The sequence below is a fragment of the Oenanthe melanoleuca genome, unplaced genomic scaffold, assembly GCF_029582105.1.
Source record: "Oenanthe melanoleuca isolate GR-GAL-2019-014 unplaced genomic scaffold, OMel1.0 S235, whole genome shotgun sequence".
Lineage (NCBI taxonomy): Eukaryota > Metazoa > Chordata > Aves > Passeriformes > Muscicapidae > Oenanthe > Oenanthe melanoleuca.
In genome coordinates this window covers 1-25,013 of record NW_026612884.1, presented here as the reverse complement: position 1 = coordinate 25,013, position 25,013 = coordinate 1, and the positions used below count along the sequence as shown (strand labels likewise).

General features: G+C 54.1%; 2 protein-coding genes across 8 annotated transcripts; both read right to left on the bottom strand.

Moving 5' to 3' along the window:
* Positions 1–1,152: 1,152 nt before the first annotated feature.
* LOC130266795 (probable E3 ubiquitin-protein ligase makorin-1) lies at positions 1,153–4,216 on the bottom strand. Its single transcript, XM_056516047.1, has 8 exons — positions 3,899–4,216; positions 3,320–3,439; positions 2,954–3,237; positions 2,647–2,738; positions 2,333–2,553; positions 1,983–2,093; positions 1,766–1,892; positions 1,153–1,694 (listed from the first exon to the last, which is right to left on the bottom strand). The coding sequence occupies exons 1-8, from the start codon at positions 3,949–3,951 to the stop codon at positions 1,527–1,529; spliced, it is 1,176 nt and encodes a 391-aa protein (XP_056372022.1). The 5' UTR covers positions 3,952–4,216; the 3' UTR covers positions 1,153–1,526.
* A 649-nt stretch (positions 4,217–4,865) lies between these two features.
* PPARD (peroxisome proliferator activated receptor delta) lies at positions 4,866–23,118 on the bottom strand. 7 transcript variants are annotated; one of them, XM_056516053.1, is made up of 9 exons: positions 23,065–23,109; positions 22,260–22,356; positions 20,465–20,553; positions 10,555–10,783; positions 9,720–9,871; positions 8,933–9,071; positions 8,166–8,368; positions 7,404–7,854; positions 4,866–7,014 (listed from the first exon to the last, which is right to left on the bottom strand). In XM_056516053.1, the coding sequence occupies exons 4-9, from the start codon at positions 10,682–10,684 to the stop codon at positions 6,767–6,769; spliced, it is 1,323 nt and encodes a 440-aa protein (XP_056372028.1). In that variant the 5' UTR covers positions 10,685–10,783; positions 20,465–20,553; positions 22,260–22,356; positions 23,065–23,109; the 3' UTR covers positions 4,866–6,766. The 7 variants fall into 7 exon arrangements, with proteins under 7 accessions (XP_056372028.1, XP_056372027.1, XP_056372026.1 ...); XM_056516052.1 differs by having other exon boundaries at positions 22,260–22,359; positions 23,065–23,108; XM_056516051.1 differs by lacking the exon at positions 22,260–22,356 and having other exon boundaries at positions 23,065–23,118.
* Positions 23,119–25,013: the final 1,895 nt, after the last annotated feature.

Below are 25,013 nucleotides of genomic sequence, written 5' to 3'. Positions count from 1 at the left end.
CACGGGATACAGCCGGACACGGGGCACACATATGGGGGAGAGCCAGACATGGGGCACAGCCGGTCACAGGGCACACACACAGGGGGCAGCCGGACACGGGGCATATACAAGGTGGAAAGCCAGACGCTGTCACACCACGAGAACCGGACACAGGTCACACCCGGGTGGCACCGGATGATCACGACCTGCCCGGCCGTGCTCAGCGCCAACCCCAGCATCAACTCTGGGGGATGCCTTTACCCACCCTCCCCACCCGGGGATGCGGGAGCACAGGGGTCCCTCCAACACCCTCCTTATTTGCTGGCAGCTCCAGCTCAACCCCGCTGCCCTCCCGAGGGGCGCTGCTGGTGGGGCTCTCCTGAATCCAAGCACTGCCCCGGTCACTGCCGTGCCCGGGCACCGCCGCCCGCTCCCGGGTGTCACCGCACACACAGCCACAGGTGCCACCGCACGTTCCTCCCGGCCAGTCCCGGCCACACCTCCGGTGTCACCGCACACACACTCTTGGGTGTAACCGCACGCCCAGTCCCGGGCAGTCCCGGGCTCACTCCCGGTCTCACCGCATACACACACTCACGGATGTCACCGCACGCTCCCCGGTGTCACCGCACACACACACTCACGGATGTCACCACACACACACACTCACGGATGTCACCGCACGCTCCCCGGTGTCACCGCACACACACACTCACGGATGTCACCACACGCTCCCCGGTGTCACCGCATACACACACTCACGGATGTCACCGCGCACACACACTCACGGATGTCACCGCGCACACACACTCACGGATGTCACCGCACGCTCCCTCCCGGTGTCACCACACACACACACTCACGGATGTCACCGCACGCTCCCCGGTCTCACCGCACACACACACTCACGGATGTCACCGCACGCTCCCTCCCGGTCTCACCGCACACACACACTCACGGATGTCACCGCACGCTCCCTCCCGGTCTCACCGCACACACACACTCACGGATGTCACCGCACGCTCCCCGGTGTCACCGCGCTCCCTCCCGGCTCCGCCCGCTGCCCCCGGACCCAAAGCGCCGCTTCCGGCCCCGCCCCGGGGAAACGCGAACCGACCGCGCGCGAACGAGCTCGTCGTGCAAATATCCCTTAAATTCCAGCCCCAACACCGCCTTCACCCCCGAGGGTGGATCCCCCAGCCCGCAGATCACAGGCTCCCGGAAGCGTGGAGTTAAGACACAACACGTTTTATTTCGTTATTCCCGGATTTGGCTAAAAAAAGAGTTTAAAACAGTGCCCCTCCCGGCCCGGCCCGTGGATATCAGACCCCCAGCACCCAACCCAGCCCACCCCACCCGTGGGTCGCCCACGGGCGGAGAGTGGGCACCACGGCAGGAGCAGGAGGGCTGTGCACCCATAAACGGTAGCCAGGCTGCTTCCCCATCCCACCCCAAAACAATGGCAGGAGTCAAAAGCAGATGATTCCTCCTCCCGGAGATGCGTCCCGGCCACCAGCAGCACCCAAACCCAGCATGGCCCCCGCGGCTCAGTCGCAATCGCTGAAGAGTGTGAGAAAAACCTCGCTGAGAAACTTCAGACGTTCACGTTCTCTGTCGGGATATTCTGCCTCCAGCAAGGCCACAGTAAGAGCCCAATCGAGCGCGTCCAACTCCTCCTCCTCATCAGAGCTCTCCGAGGAAGAAGGGATGAACACCTGCAGCAGAGGAGGGAGGATGAGCTGCAGCCCAGCCCAGCCCAGCCCCGGGATGTGCCACCCCCACTCACCGCGGGCATCCTCGGCCGCTGCCGGCGGTGCCGCTGTCGTGGCTGGCGGGCAGGCAGCTCGTGCAGGTAGATGCAGTCTGATCTGAAAGGGCAGTGGCCACGCACGAAGAATCTGCACCTGATTTTCCTGTGGGATTCCAAGCACAGTTATGAGTGTAGCTCTGAGAGCAGCACAGAGCCCACAGCCCCAGCACCCGCAGCAGCGCTGCGCACTCACCCTGTCCGTGCCTTGAAGGTTCTGATGAGCTTCTCCTTCTCATCCACATCTGAGATCCAGTATTTGTGGGGGATGTAGTAATTGGAGGTGATCCGGCACTCTGGGCAGGCCCTGGATGAGGGTGATGGGTGCAGTTGGGTGTCCCAAGGAGGGAGCAGGGAGCATGGGCTCAGCACCTACACTGGGTGGTTCTGCTGCCCTGGCCTCATCCAGCACCCCCATACCCATCACCACTGCTCCCAAAGGAAAGTCACGCCAATCCTGAAGCCACATCACCAGACCCAAGGGATACTTTCAGGGCACAGAAGGGGGAATGGTGACCACCCTGCCACGTCCCCATCCCCACTCACTTTATGATGGCGCTCTGGAAGTCGCGGCTGCGCCGCCACTTGCGGATGCACCCCACGCAGTACGCGTGGCTGCAGTTCGGGAGGATCCCAAAGAGCCGCTCCTCTGGCAGTGCCTTCTCGTACACCCTGTCCATGCAGATCCCACACACCACAGCCTCGCTCTGGGCTCTCAGAGCCGCCGTGGTGACCAGGGCTGCCACAGCACCTGGCTCTGCAGGGACCTGCAAGCAGAGCAGCACAGCATGGCAACCCCTGGCTCTGTCACTGTCACAGGGTGACAGGGAATGCCCAGCCACAGGAGACCCCAAACCCACCTTAGCAGGGTCAGTCCATGTCGTTGTCTCCAAAACTGCCTCTCTGGGGTCGGAAGAGTCCAGATCCAGTGCTGGCCCCTGTGGCTGGGAGTCTGCAGGAGGAGAGCTCTTAGAGGGGAAAAGCTCAGAGAGCTGGGTGCGCTGCTCAGTGTGCAGCTTCAGCAGTGACAGTCCCCATGCTGAAGAGCTCTCCACAGCCCCAGTCTGACCCAGGCTTGGGTCATAGGCAGAAACATGCACAGGCTACTTCACCATAACCACCCCAGCGTCTCCTCCCCAGTGGTCCCCTGGGCAGCCCAGCACCTACCTGAGGCACCCTGAGCTTTTGTGGTGACAAATTCTCCACTGAGTGCCCCACAGGAGACACTACCAACTGCTGGGATGTTTTTGTCTTTCTCTTCGACTTCTACCTTCACTTTGGGGAACTTGCAGGTCACACACGTCATGCTGTGGGCAGGGTGGGCCGAGGTGCACTGGGCTCCCTCCTGGTCCTGGCTCGTGGCTGTGGGCTCAGTGCCAGGCTCCTGGCTGCAGGGTATCAGACCATTTTGGGTCCCTACTCGTGCTGGTTCCTCCTGGGTGTGCTGGTAGCTGCAGACAGAGGGTCCCATCAGTCCAGCATGACTCCGTTTGACTCCCAGCCCATCCTCATGGCACCACAACTCTTCCTTACCTGCACTGCTCTCCATAACGGCAAAATCCACTCTGGAAGTACCTGCAGACCTGGGCTGATTTTCTGTCATGTGAGAAGCGGCAGCTGTGGCCCCGCCGACAGAATCCACGGGCAAAATTCCTGTTAGTCAGAGGAGCCACATGGCTGGGTCAGACCCTGCTCCAGCCCTGCCCTAGCATACCCCCCAGTACCAGCTTTGTTGGGTGGGGACACGCTTTGGAAGCCGTATTTTGGAAGGTCAGGAGCCCTTGCCAAGGAAAGGCCAGGGTCCTTCCAGCCCCATCCAGCCCAATCTGGTTAATCGCAAAGCAAAGGAAGCCCAGGGCAGGACTGGGGGCTCTCCTGGCACTGGGGGAGCGGGGGTACCGAGGGCTGGGGCAGGGAGAAGGGCAGGAGCCCTTGGTGGGGCTGGAAGGAAGGAGACCTGGCTGCAGCGCTGCCGCCGACCCCCAGCTTCGGAGGGGGGATGGGGAAATGGGGAGGGTGGATCACGGCCATCCCACTGCACTCCCTACCCCCACATCTGCCGCCTTCCCCTCCCAAAAGCTGCTCCCAGCCACCCCATCCTCAAGCCTTTACCTGCACAGGGGTCTCACGCAGCTCGCCTCGGTCCTTGACGGTCCAGATGCCATCACCGAGCTCGCCTCTCTCTTTTCCCCAGCAGCAAAGAGGGCTGAGCCACCTCCCCGGGCTATTTATGGTCCCGGGCCCGGCCCTAGTAGCCTGGAACACGTGTTTTGGGCGGGGGACAAGCCCAGGCTAGCTGATAGCACCGGCCGTGAGCACGGTTTACACTGAGTCAAGGACTTTGCAGCTCCCGCTGCTCCTGCAATGACGAGCCTGGATGGGGGCATCACTCCAGCGTGCATCACTAAATTCTGTATATTCTAATTCTTTTATCGTTACTATTTCCCCTCCTTTTCAGTCTTATTAAACTGTCTTTAACTCAGCCTGTGGATTTCACTGCTTTCTCAGTTCTCTCCCCCATCACACTGGGAAGGGAGGGAGTGAAAGGCTGGATGATGTTTCACTGCCTGTTGGGGTAACCACACAGGGTCCCCAGCCGTGTCCCCTGGGCCCCTGCATCACCACGGCTCCTTGTGCCCCCAGCTGCATTGGAGGGGAAGGGAGCCATGGAACAGCTTCACTCAGGGCACTCAAGCCGGACACAGGGGAGCCTGGGGCGTTTCCAGCCCCTCCTTGCAAATTCTCAGGTGTTTCACCACACAAGGGCAGCGCCAGGTGCCAGCACAGGACCGCCCTGGAGCTCATTGTTCCCATTGTCGGGGTGTTCTCAGCTCATTTCCAGCTCCACCCGCAGCATTCATCTCTGAGGCTGGGATCTTGCTCAGGACTGGCTCTTTCTGCTGCTTCAGGTTTGTAGGCAAGAAAACCACAGGAGGAACCTGGGAATTAGAACCCAGGAATCATGGCAAATCCCTGGAAATCACAGTAAATTACATCGCCTCTGCTGGAAATCCTCCCACGGACAGCCCCTGCCAGGTGCTGAGAGAAATCCCACAAAGTCAGGCTGGACGCTAAAAAGTTCTTAAATATTTAGTTCAGATTTATTTAAAGTCAAGTCAGTTTGTGGACACTATTTATATTATTAAAAACACTTGGAGGTTTGTACTTCTAGCAAAAATATACATTTCAGTTTGAGGGTTGTTATACTGTTGAGGAAGGAAGAGCAAAAAGTTTCCCAGGTGATGGGCACGAGTCCTGCATTGGTGGGGACACCACCGGGGTTTTGGGAAGGACAAGTTCCCCGGGCTCCAACCAGCACATGAATGTCTCCAGTGCCTTCCCCCAGAGGGCTTCAAAGTGCTTTAGAAACGGTAATTCCCAACACCCCTGCGAGGTAGGGAGGGGAGGGCTGGCCAGGGAAACTGAGGCACGGCAAAAGGAGTGGAGTGCGGCAGCAGGGGGAGGTTTGGGACCGGCCAGCCCTGTGATGGGGAGGGAAAGCCCAGTGCTCTTCCCCTTTGGGTTTTAAAGGAATTATTGCACCAGGGAAATCTGCTACCCTGAAGAGGAGGAAAGTAAAAAAAAACTGAGTAACTTGCTCCCACAACCCCTCCTAGGGAAGATCAGTATTTTAATAAGGCTGCTCAGGACACGGGGACTGTGAGCTGCAGACAGGGAAATGTCACTTCTTAAGTGAGACACCATTATCCTGAAAGGGAAACTGAGCCCTTCCCAGGTCCATCCTCCCCATGCCCGAAGCCCAAGTGACACAACCCCCACACCAGGGGCCTGGCCTGGCCCAGGCAGCACGGTGGTGTTTCACTACAGCTGTGAGAAGTTGTGAGGCAAAGTCACAGAATGATGCTGACTTCAGGCAGACCCCTAAGCCTGGAGCTGTTCCCACTTTTGGGAACAGTGGCAGAGAGGGAATGGAAGCTTCCCTGACACAGCCATGCTCACTGGTGAGCTCCTGACCATTGTGAGCACCCCAATCATCCCCTCCCTGTTTATAAATCCTTGGCATTTACAGCTGCAAAACTCTCTGCAACCAATGCACTAACAGATCCTCATGCTCCTGCTCTGAGCAGACAGCATGTGACAATCCAGGTCCCCTTCTGAGGGGAAACTGAGGCAAGACACCAAACTGTGACCAGCTCAAGGCCCCTGACCCTCCACACACCAATTTTGTAACTCATGTCTGTGCAGAACAGCCTGTGGAAGCCATGGATTCTGTGCCACTGCTCTGAAGGTGAATGTTAAGGAGTCAAATCCTGTCCCTCCTACTTCCCCATCCCAGCCTCTCATACTGAGATGCCAAGGGACACGTTCCCTAAGGAATGAGGGTGCCAGGAGCAAAGGCTCCCACACTGCATCTGGGAAGGCAGAGTTTACACAGTCCTGCTGGGAGACAGAACACACTGCAGAGCACAGGGGGGCTGCAGCTGTGGGACAGCCCTACCTGCATTCAAATACTCCAGCTTTTCTTTGGGAAAGAGAGAAACATCCTTTCATCACACTGTTCCAGACTTCACAGCTCAGGACCACGTCCTTGGGAGTGCAAATGAACAAGAGAACACAGACACACCATAAGTGCTGCTGTGGGCCCTGCTGGCCCCTGCACCCCCTTGGCCCTCCTAAGGACCAGAGCTCCCCACCCTGGGGACCTGAGGTGCACAGTGACCTTCCTGCCTGAGCCATGTAAACCTGGTGGCTGCTCTGCTCCAGGAGCAGCCAGAGCTGGGCCATAGGAACGGGAACAGCAGCTTTGCAGATTTGTTAGTGTGTGTTAATGGAAGCCCTGGCTGAGCAGGAGGCAGCTGCAAATCCTGACGGAATCTTGCCCTATGTACCGTATGTCAGGGTCACATAGAAAAGAGTTTCCAGTAGGAGAAATGGAAGACACTGGGAAGGGTTTTCTTTGTTTCTGTACAAAGAGTCTCGATGGGAATCCATGGCTTCATTCTCATAAATAACAGGTCCTTAGTACATGTCCTTGTAGATCTCCTGCAGAAGTGGGTGCAGAGATGTCTCTGTCTCTGTCTTCTTGATCTTCTGCACCAGCTGGGCGTGCTCTGTCACCAGCTGTCGCAGGTCAGCCATCTTCTGCAGCAGCTTGGGGAAGAGGTACTGGGCATCCGGGTGGTTGGACTGCAGGTGGAACTCCAGCGCTCGCAGGATGTTGTCTTGGATCTCCTCCACCTGCTTCACGTTCATCAGGCCAGGGCGGTCTGTGGAGAGGAAGCACGGGAGCTGCAGGGTCATGGTGCAGCCCTCCAGAGTACACACTGCTCCTGGGGAAAGGGAGCTGGGGACTGTAACCCACCCACTGTGACTTCAACCTCAGCAGCTACAAAGGGGAGAAGTGTGACCTTGGACAATGTATCCCACAGCAGTACATGAGGAGATGCCACTTCTACATTCCTTGCTGTTGGTCCAAGCTTGACAGGCATCACTGCCACAGAGAAATTTGGTTTTGGAAGTGTTCAGTTCTTCTCTCACTCCCTGAGACATCCCTGGCTGACCTCAAGCTGCAGCTCAGCTCCCCTAGCCCCTCTGAACCACCTCTAAGTAGGGAGAACTCTTCCTGACCCTGGCACAGCTGAAGGCACCCGCTCACCTCCGCACAGGATGATGGCAGCCACAAACAGGGACAGGTCACTGTCATCCAGCTCCAGCGCATTGAACTTCACAGCAAACTCAAACTTGGGCTCCATGATCTCACTGAAGGGCTTGCGCAGGCTGCGCAGGAACTCGCGGGTCACGAAGCCGTTGCCGTTGGCCACCAGCAGCCCGTCCTTGTTCATGATGGAGGCCAGCATGGCAAAGATGGCCTCGTGCACCCCGTACTTGAGCAGAGTCACCTGGTCGTTCAGGTAGAGGCCGACGAAGCTGGGGATGCTCTTGGCGAACTCGGTGAGCTCCCGCACCGTCTCCACCGTGGTGCACTGGCAGCGGTAGAAGACGTGCACCCCGATCTCCTTGTACGGGGGGATGCCATTCACCAGCTGCTTCCACACCAGCCCCTTCTCTGCCTGCCACAAGGTGTCCATGTCATGGATCACAAAAGGCTGCTTGAACAAGAAGCAAGTTAGGAGTCTGTTGTGGGGACTCAAGGTGCCAGCTCTGCCCAGGACAGTCCCTGTGCTGTGCCCTGCCTCTGGGGCTGACAGTGCCCAGACAATCTGCACCCACCCACCACAGCACAAGTGTGCAGAGCAATGGGATTTTTCACAGCAAGGGGCAGGACATGCAGAGCCCACCTGGCTGCAGGTGGGAATGGTTTATGTGGAACAGCTATGGCAGCAGGGAGACGTACAGCATCTCCCAGAGTCCCCTATGCTGGCCATGGTCAACCCCACTGCCCTGGGAGGGAACTTACTGGGGTGCTGCTGGCCTTCCCGGTCAGGATACCTCTTGCCTTCTTTTTGGTCATGTTGAAATTCTTCAGGTAGGCGTTGTAGATGTGCTTGGAGAAAGCTTTCAGATCAGCCACCTGTGGGTTCTGGCAGCTGATCTCACTCGCCGTCAGCCCTGCCACCAGCTTCCTCTTCTCTGCCTCTGGCATGCGCCCAAAGCGGATTGCTGGGGGGCGAAACTGGGGGTCAGGACAGCAGGGGGACCCAGAAGATGCATTCAGAGAGGCAGAAGTTTGTTCTGCCACTGCAGACAGACAGGTCTGCCAGAGAACACCTGCAGCTACTTCTCCAGGCTGCAGCTCCTCCAGCATTAACACCTTCATGAACCAGTCACTGCTGCTTCCTCAGACCAGGCTCCCATCCCATTCCTCTGGGCTCTTGCAAAACTCCCCTTCCCAAATAAACACCTTTGCTTGTCTGGGTGTGAGATTCTTACACCTGAAGTCTAAAAGTCCCAGCACAGAACCATCTATGTGTCCAGCTCCCTCTGGGCCAGTCTGTAAGAGACAGCCATGTGCCAGGAGCTGTACTGCATGGTGGGAGTGAACATGCCGTTTTCATACAGAAAAAGGGGAAAAGGAGTCAAATGCTTGAAGCACAGGGTTTGAATGATCCCCTAGCAAGAAGAGCCATGGGCTAAAGCACAGCAGGCCATGGGCACCCTTCACAGGAGGGCAGTTGGCCCTGTGTCACCCATCCGGCCAGGCCTTTGGGCAGCAGTGACACTCACCGTTGTGTGACATGCCCAGCGAGAGGCATTTCTGGAAGCGGCAGTACTGGCACTTATTTCGGTTCTTCTTCTGAATCTTGCAGCTCCTCTCACACTTCTCGTACTCCAGCTTCATGCGGATCGTCCGGCGGAAGAAACCCTGCAGGAGGGAGTAGGGGGACATGGAGCAGCAGCGCCTGTGGTTTGGGACCAGGGAGTGAGGAGGGGGAGTCCTGGGTCTCTCTGATGCAAGCAGAGTCTCTATCCCAAGGAGAGGTCATGTGGTGGCAGAAAGGGGCTGCAAAGGAAGAAGTGTGGGGGGCACACCATGCCTGGTGCTGTGACTGTGCCAGCAGCCCACAGAGAGGGAGGGAAGAACAAACCATGGGACAACCCCAGCCTGCAGGAATGTCTGGCAGGACCTGGGCTGCTAACACAACCCTGCTGGATCTGCTGCAGGGGAAAGAATTCCAGAGGAATATCCAAGCTGCAGCCAGTGATGCCAGGGAGATAAATACACAGCTCACTGCTGATCTGCAGCACAGAAACTATTTTTAAAAGCAAACTCAGAGTCCCAGTGGGGACAAATGGATTTGCCTTACACAGCAAAGCATGACAAGGCAAGGTTTGGGCCATACAGGTTCAGCCCCCTTCCCAGGGCAGCATCTTCTGCCTGCCTATACTCGCCCCATTCTAGACAGGTTGAGTTTTTACAATCAATCCCAAATCCCTGTTTTGCTGCAAATCTGCTTGTGTGAGGAGGCAGCCCAGTTGCTGGGCTCTAAGCCCAGCTGTCCCTGGGACTCACCTTGCAGCCCTCGCAGGCGTGCACGCCATAGTGGAAGCCTGAGGCTTTGTCTCCGCAGACCCTGCACTCCACGTTCAGCGTTCCCAGCGCCGCCTCCTCGCAGCCCATCTGCAGCTGGTCCGACAGCGAGGGAGAGGAGCTCTGTGACAGGTCTGCAAACACATACAGACACACGTCCTTTCATGTCACAGCCACAGGCCCAGCTCCTGGCGTGGCCAGCTCCTCCAGCTGTGGGGCTGAGGAGGGATTTCTAGCCCTGTCCTGCTTGATTCTGGTATCACATCTGGAATCTGGCACTGACTGCAGGCAAATGCCATGAACAGAGCCAAGAATGCCCCAGCAGCTCAGACTCCACATCAATGCTCCTTTCTTCCCTCTGGCATTCATGTCCTGGCAATAAACCCCAACCAGCAGACTTTATAATCCCTGCTTGGCTGGCTGCTGGCACAGGACATTCCAGCTGGAACATCAAGGACTCTGGAGGAGTCTCTTCTGCATCCACAAACCTTCTCTGCCATCTACTACAATCACTTTGCTCTGAGGACCTCAAGAAGTGTCCATGGAAACATTCCCAAGCACCCTGGGAGGCCCATTGCTCTGAAGCACGTTACCTGCCTGTCCTTTTAATTTCCACTCCAAAACCCACTGCCAACGGCTGTGCAGCAACCTCAGAGGAAGAAATAAGCCTGTCCATGACTTAGAGCATTATTTCACAAAGGGTAGAGATTAAAACCAGCTGAACTCCATTCAGGGACAGATCCTCTGCTCTTGCACCTGCCTGGGGGCTGTGGGTGCCTGGATGCTTCACAGGATGAGCTCCTGTGGCACCACTCACCTGTGTAGCTGCTTGAAGGCAGCGAGCTGTCTGGTCCTCCAGTTGAGTCTGAAGCTCCACTTGCCACCATCACTGCCTCTTCCTCTTCCTCTTCCTTGACCTCAGGTACTTCCTCCTGTAGTTGTTCCATAATTGATCACCCCTCAGTGCCAAGACTGCAATCCCTGTCATAGCTCTGGCATCATCCGCGTCTATCCAAGATGGACCCCACCAGGCTGTTCCTGCTAGCCTGCAGGACATGGAGAGAGGCCACTGAGTGTCTGCATGGGGCAGCTCAGCAGCAGGGCAGTGTCACCAACCACACCAGTGCACTCTGTGCTTGCTCCTCAGCCAGTGAGACACGCAGAGCAGAACCCATTTAAAGATCCCTTTGCACTCTGGAATAAACATTCTGTAGGACTCTAGGAAGAAAAAACTTAGAATTGTTTTTAAAGCCCAGCAGACCACATAAAAGCCCAGATGCCACCCAGAGTCCCCAGCTTACAAGTCCCATAGCAGAAATGCTGCTCCAGACAATGCCCCCAGAGCAGCCAGTGACCTGGGATGTGATGGTAACAGCCAGGGCCAGGGTCTGATAGAGCCAGAAGGATCAAAGTAGGGCTGGCTTCACCCTCTGTCCCTGCCCAGCCATGGCAGAGCCTGGATTGGGAGCTGCAGCCAATCAGGGCATGCTGTGCCCATGGGTGGAAGATACTGGGGGAGAAGGGCTCAGTGCAGCAGCAGGCAGTGGCTAAAAGTCCCTGGCCCGTGCAAGCCATCTGCAAGACTGATGGCTTCCTGTCGGCCCTGTACTCACACTCCTTCCCATCAGAGTGCTGCCAGTTACAGCCTTTGTGTTTGTTTTCACTTGGCTCCTCTGCCAAGAGCAGCGTTGAACGTGTTGCTGCTGCTCTGCGCAGCTGCCGGGCCGTGCTCAAGCCACGGGGTCCAGCAGTGCAATCCCAACAGCCACACAATCCAACCAGTGTCTTTATCCTGGGTTTCCTGTGGGAGGAACGGCCCCATCCTCCCCCACACACTTCCGCTCCTTGTTTGCCTTACTCCATCCCAAAGAGCCCAGAGAAAGCTCCAGCCCTCCGAATGATGCAGCACTGGTACCATGGCTATGGCAGAGCCGTTCCCCCCTCCCTCCCAGCCATGCTGGATCTTGATTCCTAAACTGACTCTTCCTTGAATAATGAAGATCTCAAGCCTATCTTATGTAAAGTTCCAACCATTTCCTTAAGACAGTTATTTTTGAGTGGAGAAGTAACCACCAGGAAAGCCACTGAAATCCGGGTTCAACCAAGAAACCCTCAATTTGCAGACCCAAATTAAACTAATGCAGGATCTTGCAGGGGCCTCATATATGGGCAACCCCAAGCTCTGGCATGGTTTGTGTCCCATGCCAAAGCCCACAGCAAAGGTCAGGGCTTGCTGGGGGAAGGCAGCAGTGACCCAGGACTCCCTGGATTTGTTTGCCCTCCCGCAGCAGACCCTCACACCTGGCACTTCAAACTTGAGCTGCAGCCAGCTCCTTCAATTGTTGGAAAGACATCAAGGTCAGAGCTCCCTGAAAGAGCAAGGAAGCAGCTCAGGGACAGAACAAAACCAGGTGGGAGGGTGAACACAAAAACGTCACAAAGCCAGGACACAAGTCACCCCTGGAGCCACTGCTGCACCACAGCCTAAGTCTCCTGTGGCTGAGGGGGCTCTATTTTATCCCTCCACACTGGGAATTCAGACTGCAGGATAGTGGCTTAGTTTCCAGCTGAGGTACATTAGTGGCAACAGTGAGCACACTGCCCTGTGCTCCTTGGCAGCAGGAGCAGGCAGAGGGGTGCTCCCTTCCCGTGCCTCCACACGAGCACTGAGGGACCATTGAAGGGCTGTGTTATCCTTGGCCTCTGCTCACACATCCCACACGCTGGGACATGGCAGACAGGCAGGAAAACCTATTCATTGGAGATGGAGGGGAATGAACTTCACCGTTTTCAGGGTTATATATAAATGATTGCACAAACATCAGGGAAACACTTTTGCCTGGAAGAGCAGTTAGTGGGGGAAGCTTGTGGTAGGAGAAGCTAGTCTACAGTGGAAAATCCATCCTGCAGCAGCTTAATGAGCAGCTCATTGGATTCCCTTTGTCCCTAGCATCCAGCACAAGTCCTTTCCTTTAAACCCACTGCAGAGCTCTCTGCTTTGCCCCAGATGTCTCATGGGACATGCTAGAATAATACGGGCACATCCCTAACATGCTGTCCTCTATCTGCTGGGTCTACTCAGGGCCATGTGCTTCCAGGGCAGCAGCGAGTTTCTGGCATGCAGTTTGCTCCCCAAAACCCAAAAAAGCAACTCTAGAATTGTGCTTGGAGTAATTATTGGATGGGTGAGAGGAGGGGGAAAGCAGAGGATGAGACACAGACAGAGAGCTCCACAGGCCTCCAGCAAAGGCTGCTCATGTGCACACAGGTATTACAGAAAGCATATGGGTGTGAATCCCACCCTTTGAGAGTGGCTGGAGAGGCAGAGAGAGAAAGGCTTTTACCATAAGGCTCTGAATGTATTGTTTGTACACCTCCTTGCAGGTCAAGAGTTCAGGGGCCTGGGCAGAGGGGAGCTGTGGGAGCTCTCTGTACACCTGCCTCTCCCTTAGCCCTTCCCATTTTCTAAACAACTGGGATAGAGGGAGAGGACTGGAAAAAAGGATTGATCTCACACAGGAGGCTGCAGGCCCTGCCTCTGGCAGATGAAAGGCCAAGGCAGCTGCTGCCTGGGTAAAGGGCTGGGGATGGTTGTGGCTGTGCAGCCCTTTGAGGAGCCAGCCTCAGCTGGGCAGAGCCCCCGGCAGGAGAGGGACCTCAGCCCTCATCCCTGTGCCAGGTACAGCACTGAGGCAGTAGGCAGAGACTGAGGAGATTCTCCAAGGATTCACGTGCTCCCCCCTGTTCCCCTGCAAGAAGAGGTTTGTGCAAACTCTATCTGAGCACAAGGAGGGACCTGCCCTGCCAGCATTGCAGCCCAGAATCTTTGTGGGGCAACACTGGGGATGACAAAGGACAGCCAAAGGGTCCATCTCCATCCCAGGGCCTCTCCAGCCGTTTGGTACCTCCACATCTAGTGGCCAAGTTGCCAGAGCAGGAGAAGGGATAACTTGGTCTCCTCCTCTTGGCTGACTCCTGTGTCAGAGCACAGCACACAAGCTTCAAGGTACAAGAAGAAGGGTAGAGATTTCTGCCTGCTGTAGACACCCATACCTTTATTCCATTCAGCAGCTGTCACAGGACACTGATGGAAACAAGGATGGAGATTGTGAATTTCTTCCTAAGCATATCCAGAGAATCCAGCAAAGCATTTTCCCCTCCTCTTCCCACAGGATGGGAATGAGCAAGAGGGCAAGCATCTCATGACTTGCTGTGCCCTTGCCTCTATGCCTGTTCCAAGGAGCTTTGGTAACTGGCTGAGCCAGCAGTTTCCTCTGCAGCCGGTGCAGGGAGGGTTTGTTTGCTGGCTCTGGGCTTGGGCAGATGCCTGCTGGCTGCAAACAGCTTGGGTAACAGGTTTGTCTTTCCTAGAAGCTGGCATCTACGCCAAGCTAAACCATCAGTGGGAACAGGGAAAGAGATGTGGCACAATCAGGAGAGGAAAAAAACAGGAATAAAAGTTAAAAGGAGATAAATCTTCAGTGTGGATTCCAGGCAAGAAGGTAGTACTTCTCTAGAGCTGACCAAGATACAAGCCTCCAGTTCATCAACAAGAGCTTGTGCTCCTGTGGCCTGGCAGCTCCCCTGGCAGCCAGTCCTGCTGATTAGCATGTAGACCCTGGAGCCAAGCTCAGAGTTTCCAGGCAAAGCAAAGCCCCAAAGAAAGGTCCAAACCTCCCAAGAGTCAAGTCACAGAGCTGATCCGCTCAAAGCAGTTGTTCTATACAACTGTACTATAAAAGAGGTCATAAGAAACGGCAAAAGGAAACCAATATACAATGGAGCACTCCCCGCTTGTGTTTATTCCCCTGGACAAGAATGTTCACCAAATTCACAGCCAAAATAAACAAAAGGGCTGAGATGAGAACTCAGCCCTCCATAGGGCAGCACTATGATGCACAGCACATTTTGAATCCACAATCGAAAACTGACCTGAATCCATAAAGGAGATATGACTGCTGCTGGTTGACCACCTTTTGCAGACTTCTTCAGGTGGTATCACTGCTTCCAAGATCTGCTAATCAAGTACCAGTTTCTGTTCCTCCTCCTACTCGTCAGCTACTACTAATAAAAGCCAAATAAGAGCTAAGCAGATGCTGCAATACTGGAAAAGTAACTAAGAGTACAAAACAGGAGAGACGAACACTGAAAACATGTTTATGTTTGCTCCTGGAAGATCAGCATACTCCAAATTAGCCAATGAGGTTTCAGCAGCACTTACTAGCTGAGTGTTTCCACCCTTACTCAAAGTCTTGGCCGCAAGGCAGGCTACACACAAAAATAAACTACTACAGCTAGCAAGGAAGAGCCCTCCCACACAGCACTGACCAGGATGGACATTCTGGGCAAGATTCTTCCCCTTGAAGCATCTGCTTAGATGCTGTGCCATGCCCCAGAGTCCAGTCCTGTGATTCTCTCTCCAAGCCTGCTCAGTGTGGACCACCTGTGCTGCCCCAAGAGTGAGCTGGCCTCATTAAGCAGAGGGGTACCGCCAGAGCTGCCATGACAATTAGCTGCTGTTAATTACTCAGGGACTTGTGACACAGGGTGCAGGAGATTCCCTCAGCTGCCTTGAGAAGCCTGGCTTGCCAAAATGAATCACACATCTATTGCATGTTTTAACTCACCCACTTCCTGGGCACTGAGGGGGGAAAAAACCCAGCTCATTAAAAAGGTTACGAAACTTGCCAGATTCTTCTCTTTTTGTACCATGATTGATGCTGTCCCCAAAACCAGGTCATGACATTTTGCTCCAAAAGGAACTTGCTGCTGGCTTTGTTCAGAGTGCAAGAGGTATTGCAGACACAGAAAAACAGCAGACTTTGGGCACTTAAATCTCAGCCATGTACAAAGCCGGGTCTGCCATGCTGCTCTTCTTCAGAAGTTGCAGTCGTCCCTGGCTCCAGCAGCTGCAAGCATGCATGAGATATGCTCCAAAATCTTGAAATGGCAGATACAGGAAGACAGAGGAATCATCCCTCATCAGCTTCCCAGCAGAGGGATTCCCTGCCCTCACCAGGCTCTGAGGCTGACGGAAGGGCAGCAGCAGGGCAGGCAGGGAAGAGCTGTGCACTTCTTAGCTCTTACTTCAAGTGCTGCTCCATGATCTTCAGCAAATCTGGTCAAGTCCCCTACTTCCATTTCCTTGTTCATAAAAAAAAAAAAATAAAACACCAACAAAAAAACACCAACCAAAACCAAAACCCACCACAAAGAAAGAAACCCAGGATTTTTACAGTGCTTCCTTCCTGATCCTTCCCTGGAGCATTAGCTCATGGAGACAGCATGTTTTGCAAGCGCAGAGCAATAGATCAGTGCCAAGTGTCATTGTTTATTCCTGTATTACAGATTTTGACACCTGTTTGCAGACACACTCGCAGGTCTGGTCAGCTCCCTGCACTGCTTGTGACCATCCTCTCCTGTTGTACATTCCTGTACAAGGCACTTCTAGGATGACTTTCAAGAAGTAAACTGGCACATCTCATTCTATCAACTGCTGACTGGTATTTGTGTTTAGCAGTAATTCAGGACAGCCCAAAGTTCCTATGGCCAGGAGGGGCACGTGGCTCTGACCCATCGGAACAAGGACAGCAGCCAGGAAACAAGCAGGTACTGGAAAGGTGACACCACTGGGCCTCCTCAGTGCTGGAAATGGCACAGAAGTGCTGCTATTTGAGAAGTTCATTAAGTCTGGCAAGGAGAGAGGATCATCCTCCCACAGCCCAGGGCGCAGCAGAGGTGGCTGTGAAAGTGTGGCAATGCTTTGGGATCATGCTGCAAACCTGGCACTCACACGCCAGAGAAAGTGTCTGCGATATATTCCCCTTTCCTTTAGCATCCCAAAGCTGAGAAGGTTGGAGGCTCAGAACTCACTGAACCACTGGAAGATGATACTTTCCCAAATTTCTAAAGTTCTCTTGGCTGTACTCCAAGGCAGTCAGTTTGCTTAGGGACCCCTTGTCCTCCCGAACCTGAGCAGGACACGTGGAAGGATCCAGTTTCAGGAACATCAGTAATTATAGAACAGGGCTGCTGAGGGAGGAGCTCACAGAAACAGCAACACCACTTCCCAAGGCAAACAGTGAGCACAGGGTGTTACAGACTCAGAGCCGTGCTGAAATGGAACTCCAGGAAAGTGGCGAGTGGAACGAGCTGTGGCTGTGAACAGAAGCACTGCTGGCAGTCAGTGAGGCCACGTCTGGCAGTGCTGCACACACCCGCACCCAGCTTAGATTTCCCCAGAGTCTCAGGGTCACTGGGACACCTCTACTTTGGAAGGGACAATCAGCTCCCCAGAAAAGCAGTGAGGGCAGAAAAGCAGCAGTGGGCCAATGAGTCACTTAGAATCATACACACACGGAGCCAAACATCCAGCAGGCCCCTAGGTTTTATTGCTACATTGCCAGTGCTCCCAGATGCAGAAAAATGCCCACAAAACCAATAGCAAACCTCCTTCTCTTTGCAGCAACAGATTTTAAATCCCATGGACTAACCAGGAAAAAAAATAAATCCATCAGCCTGTAAGTTCTGTTATTTTTACACTTGGACTCCTAGGAAAGTGCTACTTGGTTTTGTAGACTTTAGCAAAATATCCTGGGCAGCAGCCACGCTGCTGTGATCCCAGGATGCAGCTGACAGACAGGAATTGTGCCCAGGCACAAGCTGTGATGATTCAGCAGGGCCAGGAACATGCGCAGCGAGAGGGATCGAGCACATTGCTGTGTCTGCTGCAGCTCCCCTTCAGCCACAGAGAAGGGAAACAGAGGGGTCCTAGTCTGACTGCACACATCTCTGTAAGAAAACCTCCAGAGAACACCAGAATCACTTTTCCACGCAAACTAGTACAACACCCTCTCAGGGGACTACATGGGAATGCTGTTTCCTTACTATTTTTGGCCACATTCACACGGCAATAGCTGCCTGGACAACAGAGACTCCCCTGCTTTTTCAGCAGGGAAAGGAGCAGTGACCGTGTCAGTGTGATCCTGCCAAGATTCACAGTGTGCTCTGACCATTTGGATTTCTGCCTCAGCCCCCAGAAAACAAAACGTTTGAGCAAAGCATTCGCACCTTTCATAACATCCTCGTGCCTTTGGCACCATCTTGGGGGTACAGGGTGAGCCACAGAGCTCACAGCCAGCCAACAGCTACTGTTTCCTGACACAGACAGCTGCTGGCAGCTCAGCAGGCTCCTCAAGTTCATGCTCACTTGCAATCCTTTCCCAGAGATCCCCATGTCCCTAAGTTGCACAACACAAGTTCTACCCCAGAATATTTTCAGAGATGTGGGTCTCTGACCATCAGCCCTTACAGGGTTAACAGCTTTCAAGAGCCAACATCTCTAGCAGAATCTGTATAAACAACTTTAAGGTGAAAAGCTGATTTGGGCATTTTCAGAAGTATCCCAGATTGCATAATGATGAAATCAAGAGTTCCACTGAAAAACGCTTGTAACAAGTCAGGCAGGATAGGGATTTGAGCTTAGGTTCCCATCAACAAGATGACTGCACAAAGCATTGCTTATTTTGAAGCCATCTCATACAACCCCTGCCAGGAAAGGCCTGACAAAGCCTGTCCTAATGAGATAAGCATGTGTTTTGCAGTTAAGTCTGTCTTAGCAGCCCATCAAAGAAATGCTTCCCTATCAGCTCATCTGCCCTTTCAAATCACCAAAACCATTCCCTGTCTCCAACCCACATATCTGTTAGGGGTTGAACATGCATGTTCTGGTTTTTGATATTTCAAGTTCCAGTTCCCAGACCAGGGCAAATCAGGAAATGCAGCATGATGGCAACAGCTTTGGATAACATAGAAGTTACCAGGCTGTGCCTATGTCCCAGCCCCAGAGAGGGGTTCTGGCCTGATCAGCACCATAACAAACATTTGTGTTTCTGGCTTGTGCTTTCATCCTGCCACTTCCTCCTCCAAGGTCAGGATTACCCTGCAAACCACAGATTCCCTAAAACTCAAAACTTCGAGCAGAGCCCTGCCTGTGAGGTCCCCAGGAAAGCACCCCAACATACACATGCATTTCAGAGCCCTCTGCAAAGACAAATAGACCTGACCAAAACGATCCCAGATGTTCACAATCTCTTGGCTAAGCCTTGGAGAACACAGACATTTTCCAGACACTATGACTGAAACAGTGAATATTAAAGCATTTCAAGAAGTCATAATGAAACTAAGATACATCCTGAGTCAGTTCTGCTCTGAACCCTTCCTGCAATTAAGCAGGGCTCCAGTGAACGTCATCCCAAAACATATATTTTAGGGAAGATGCATTTCACAACCTCCTTGACCAAAAGGATTCATACTGGCATCAATCATTCCACTCTAAACCCCTGCTTTGGGAAAGTAATTTCCCAGGCATTCTGCCAAGGCAAGCACATTTCAGAGTATTAACAAAAAAATAAAACTAGTTCTACAGAAAGATCTTACTTGCCCTCACTATGGAAATCACTTCTGCTTGTCCAGACGTTCCCAGAGTCTCCAAAATTACTGCAGCAGTGCATCTCTGAACAGAAACACTTCTGGAAAAAGCAGAGATTACTCTGCAGCACCTGATGAGACGCAGCAACACAGCCCAATGAATCTGTGGTTATCAGTTTGTTCCTGCTCTAAGCAAAAGAGCCGGTACAAACTACAAAACCCCTGACACCTAAAATGTCATTGTCAGGGCAAGCCAGGCTGGGCTCTGACAGCAAATAACCTTTCAGGCATAAGCACTGTAACATCATCTCACCCAATTAAAACATCATTTGTATGTCAGGTTCTGTTGTTCAGAGGAGCCCAAGAGTCTCTTGTTGTGCCAATCCTTCAGTCTCCAAGAACATTTGCAGATTTCCAGTCCATAATTCAATAGCCGCAGACAAAATATTCCCCAAAGGGCAACAAGATGTACTGTTCAAAATTACATATTTTTCAAAAGACATCACGCAAGAAAGACAAAATCCATCAACACCAGAAAGCAATTCTGTACAACAATGCTCTTCTGATCAGCAAAGCCTCACAGGGCTCATTATAAAATCCTTTCCACACGCTGTGAAGATCCTTGGAAGTCTGTGTTTTGAATACCAGAACAGAGATGGCGTAACCATTGCACCAATCTGACACAGAGCCCACAACAGCTCAACACCTCAGACCTGTGTTGAGGCAGACATACACCCACAGCCACAGCCACATGCAGACAACTTCAGCACTTCTGATTCTAGGAATCACTTCAGAGGTCTGCAGGCAGGACAGTGCCAACCATGGCCTTGCTGACCTCCTCCAAATCCCTGTCCTGCCTCTGCCATGACCTGCTTAACTTTGTCTGACACCGACAGACAGCACAGCACCACTGCCGGGTTGTGTGTGGGATTGTTGGGTGATTGGTTACCCACATACAGCCCTGGATCTCGTGTGCCTTCCCTCATCTACAAGAGCCAATTTCAGTCATAAACATCAGTGAAATAATGAAATGTTATGTCACTATGCTTTGACAGCAAGAGCTAGCTAAGGAGAACAGGATTAGACCATGGTCCTCACCTAAAGTAATCCATAAAATCATATTCAGAAACCGAACAAAAATAAAGTACGGAGTTTAAATTTAAAATGAAATTTAAGAAAGTTTAAGCTCGTGGACAAAGGGAAACTTGCTGGAAGCAAACTGCTCTTCCCTACCCCAAGGTTTTAGAAACACTGCTGAGTGCCTGGGCTGGTGGCCCATGTACAAGGGGAAGGGTTACCTCTGCGGAGCAGCTGTCCCCGTCTGCCTGCTGCCGAAAGCCACCGCTCAGTCACCATGTCAGCACGGACAGCCAGGACCTGGAGCAATCTGCAGGAGGACAGAGAGCAAGTTTCCACGGCTGTGCTGAAGGCCAGATATTTATGCCGCTGGGAGCACTGGGCTGGGTCCAGCAGCAGCTCTGAAATTTAAACACACACTCCCTCTTTCGCACGCTGAAACCCTGGGCCAGGCTGACTCCAGGGGGCTGCTGCCACAAGCAGCATCTGTCTCAAGACCAGGAGGAAGAGCAAACCCTGGGGTGTCCCAGCAGAGACAGCCCCATCCCCTCATCATGGATGTCACCTTTGCCTTAAGTCACCTGCTGCCTGAGGCTGATGACCCTGAGCCCTTCTGACAACGCACAGAGTTGATGCTAGAAAAACTCTATGGTGGCCACAATGCTGCTTTGTTTACTCAGCTTGCTTAATCCACCTTCAAGAGGCTGCCAGAAAGTTCCTGCAACTTTAATGAACTTCCTCTTGGGTGGCTGAAACTTAAGGATTCAACAGAGTTCATTCACTCTTCTTGGTTTTCCTGATAACTTTTCCTTGTATGAATTTCAGGCTCAAAAGAGAAGGAAGAGACTAATGCCAGAAAAAAATGGCTTATGAGGCTTTGAACTAGAGGACTTAGAGAAAATATGTCCTATTTTTAGACAGTTATGCAGACTAATTGGACTAAAACATTAAACAAAGATGTTGTGAACACGATGCTATTTGCACCCACATACCCTCCTTGACATTACCCAGGCTTAGCTGCTCCTCCCACTCTGACGGAAAAGCCCCGTTTTGTATTGCTGCCCTTGACATGAGACAACTTGTGAGGCAGCAAAAAACCAGCAACAAACCAGCAACAAACCAGCAACAAACCAGCATCACCAGCCTCTACCAGGCCAGGCAGCTCAGCAGCAACCTGTGAGTGCTGCGCTGAGAGTGAACCCCAGTGCAGCACATCCTTCCAGGTCTGACATGGCAGTGGTAGCTGCAGCTGCCCAGCAGAGATGAAAAAAACACCACGAACCTCCTGCTTCAAAAGCTGAGGATCTCAGTGGCCTGAGTGTGGAGGGTATTCCCTACAGGATCATGGCATATCCAGAGGAGGGCTAAAGTGTGAGATCCAAAAATATGACCCGAGTCCCTTGCACTGCAGCATCAATCACATCAGGATTTCCCAATCAGTGATGTCAAAGTCACATCCTCCTGAAGGCAGTGATTGTTTAGAGGTGGGGGGTGTGGACAGCCTGGAGCTCTGCCAAGCATGGATCCAGCACCAGCCTCTGTCTCAGTGGGGCCACAAAACTGCCCTCAGGAGCTTCACTTCCACAGCAGAGCAGGTTTCTCATCCCTTCTCCCCCAGTATGGAAGACAGTTTTTCTAAACAATCCTGACAAAGTTTCTCTTTAATATCTCTCTGACAAAGAACAACACTAAAGTCATTCCAGCCCCACTGGCACATGAGGAGGTGGCTTTCCCCACCTCCACCAGCAATAAAGCTCATCCCGATTCAGTAACACAGCATTAGCCTTGACACTGTCAACGAGGGTTGAATCACATGCAGGGAGTGCACAAATCACACCCTGAGTTCCCTCTCATTGCAGACCAGAGTGCTCTGCTGCCAGAGATCTGAAAACTAAATGCCTGGCTCACCTTGTCCCACTCACAGCTAAATGCCAGGACATGCCCATCACATCACACACAAGGCAACACTTGCACCAGCTCAGCAGGGCATGGAGGGAACCTGCCAGCACATCCCACCTGGATGCTTCCTTCTTCTGTCCCTGGCTGACACATGGCAAGTCATCAGGAAAACTCCCACCTCAGCCTGGAGCATGTTTGTACAGAAGAGGATACTCTGCTGAAGGCAACAAGGGATTTGCATGGAGAGGGCAGGAGGAGAGGAGAGTAGAGCAGAAACAAGAAACAGGACACGGGCTGCCTCAACACACAGGTCATCGTTTTAGAGACTAACACTGCAACCAGCCCTGGGACTCTGATTCATGTGGCAGTCACCGTTCAGACCCCTCTGCAGCACGCTGACGGGCATTGTCCGGACCCTACAGTACATCTGATTCCTTCCCACAGGCATGTCCTTCATCTGAGATCGCAGGGAAGGAGGGAGTGGAATGGGCAGATATGAGGGATGGGAAAGGACTCTCAGATCCTTCCTCCTGGAGCAGCCCCTCACCGGATGCTCTGCTCAAGGTCCATCCTGACCCTCTTGCTTTTCCTCCTTCCAGCTCCACACTCCTTCAGCGCCCGGCATCCTCAATCCCCAGGACAATTCCCCCTTCCTCTGCACAGAAGACAGGCACACTGTCCCCCTAAACATCCTCCCGTGTGGGCCATGTCCCGTCCTCGGTCTCCCCTGATTTCCCAAGATCAACTACAGCCTGATGCCCCTCACGCCCCAGCTCTTCAGACGCACGTCCCCTTTGCACCAAACCCTGCCCCTCACACCCCCTGCCACACCCCCAGCCCCTCACAGCCCCTCTCCCTGCACTCCCCGTCCCTCACATGCCCTGCCCCTCACGTCCTCCCTCACGGCCCCGGCCCCGCTCACCTCCCGCGCGGCGCCGCTCACGCCGTCGCCCCCCCGCCCCCCGTCACCCCCGGCCCCGCGCGTCACCGCGCACGCCCTGACGCCACCGCACCCCGCGCGCGCGCGCTCGGCCAATCGCCGCCGCCGCCTGGGGGCCTCGCGCCCGCCTCACCACGGCAACAGCCCCGCCCCTTTCCCCGCGCCGTGCCGCCCCCTGCCGGGAGCCGCCCGCACTGCGCTCCGAGGCGGGAGCGGGGCCTCATGGGAAGTGTAGGCTCTGCCTTTGGCGTTCCGGGGGCGGGGCGTCGTGAGGGCGGCCCAAAATGGCGGCGGCGCCGGGACAGCGCGCTTGGCTCCGAGCCCAAGGTGCCCGAGCAATAGCACTGACCCTCTTCTCCCCCCAGCAATTCGCACCGTGGGCCCCTCGTGCCTCAGGGCAGACCTGGGAAGGGCTCACTCTGCCCAGAAAACCCGTGCGGAGTGGCAGGATCCTGTGTCCAAGTGGATGGTGCGGAGCAGGCAGGGACCCCACAAGGGGACGGCCTAGGGCTCAGGGCCACCCCGCTGTGTGTCCCAGCGCAGATGGAAGGGAGGAGCGGTGATGCATTTGACCCGCGGCCCCTGCACTGGCCGTGCCCCCGCTGTGCGTCAGTCCCGCGTGGGACTGGGCCGGGCCTGCCCGCACCCCGGGCACACTGAGCGCTTTGTCCCGCGGCCCCTTCGGCCACGGTGGAAAAAACTGAGAGAGGAAAACACTGTGAGACCGGGGGCAGCAGCGTTCTGAGGCCTGGGAGGAAACAAGATCATAATCTTCCTAACGAACTCAGCTCATCTCCGAGCAACGGAGCAGAGACGGAGTCAGTGCAGAGCTTGCTCTGTTTCACAGGCGACCCTGGCTCTATGCCCCAGACTATAAACACCCCAAAGGCACAGAGATGCTTGAAAAACTAACACCCTAATGGTGTATTATTGAGGCCTTTTTGTTTTGTTTGTGTCCCTCTATGAATCCCACACATCAACCCAGTATCAGTTTCCCACAGATCGTGGCTGATTCCTTTCAAAGGGCTCTTTTGCACCCCACACTGCCAAAGAAACAGGGCTGCTGCCCACTAGTGTGTGGGGCAGGAGGTCTGTGGCCAGTGGCTCCAAAAGCTTTATTGGTCGTTAGTTTCTGCTAATTAAGTGACTCCAGTACTAACAACCACTGCCAGGGAATACAGTGGTAGCTGTAGTTATGGACACCTGGTGTGGTGTGGGGGTGACAAGAAGGCTCTGCTTGGTCAGTCCAGGTGTCCTTGGCTGGTGGCAAGGCCCCTGGATCACAGTGAGTGATGCAGAAGGGTTGTTGTAGAAACCAAGGGGGAACTGCAGCCCTGGGCCTCAGGGTCCTGACCCATCAGCAGCTCTTTTTTAGTACAGGGTGTAAAACAGAGCACAAGGAGTTGAGTCCATCAGTCCAGAGGAGAAGGTCCCACTGCCCTCTCCCCAGCACTGGCCTGCCTGAGCCTCCTGCCACGTGGTGGCTGCAGCCCTTTACTGATGGAAATGGGAGCACCTCTGCCTTACACAGTCCCCTGTTGGCTCTGTGCTGGTCCCCACTTCGGCTCCAACCAGAGGTTGCCTCACTGACCATCCACTTGGAAGGACAAGCTGTGCCCTGCCCTTCCCAGCTGGGCTCTGCCATCCTGGTGGGCTAATTGGTGGGCTCTGTGGCCATGGTGTCCACATCTGGAGATGGCAACACGCTGCTGTTCCCACCATTGCTCACGTTTTCCTTGCTATTTTCCCTCGTGGGGTCACTGCCTTTATCCTCCACCCTCTGCTTGAGTTTGAGGGAAGAATCTCTGCGTGACAGAAGGGGCTGGTAGCCAGCGAAGACTCCTCCACTCGAGTTTGTTCGCTTGTCTGGGGGTAGACAGAAAAAGAGAGTTTTTTACCTGGGGCCCAAACTGACTGTTCAGCTGAGAAAA

Excerpts from the sequence above, each read along its gene's own strand:
- PPARD (XM_056516048.1), bottom strand. The coding sequence starts at position 10,684 with ATGGAACAACTACAGGAGGAAGTACCTGAGGTCAAGGAAGAGGAAGAG. Across the intron at positions 8,369-8,932 it reads GCTGGGCATGTCACACAACG|CAATCCGCTTTGGGCGCATG; the intron begins GTGAGTGTCACT and ends TTCGCCCCCCAG. Across the intron at positions 7,015-7,403 it reads TGCCATCATCCTGTGCGGAG|ACCGCCCTGGCCTGATGAAC; the intron begins GTGAGCGGGTGC and ends TCCTCTCCACAG.
- LOC130266795 (XM_056516047.1), bottom strand. The coding sequence starts at position 3,951 with ATGGCATCTGGACCGTCAAGGACCGAGGCGAGCTGCGTGAGACCCCTG. Across the intron at positions 3,440-3,898 it reads TGCGTGAGACCCCTGTGCAG|GAATTTTGCCCGTGGATTCT; the intron begins GTAAAGGCTTGA and ends TCTGACTAACAG. Across the intron at positions 1,695-1,765 it reads AGCGGCCGAGGATGCCCGCG|GTGTTCATCCCTTCTTCCTC; the intron begins GTGAGTGGGGGT and ends CCTCTGCTGCAG.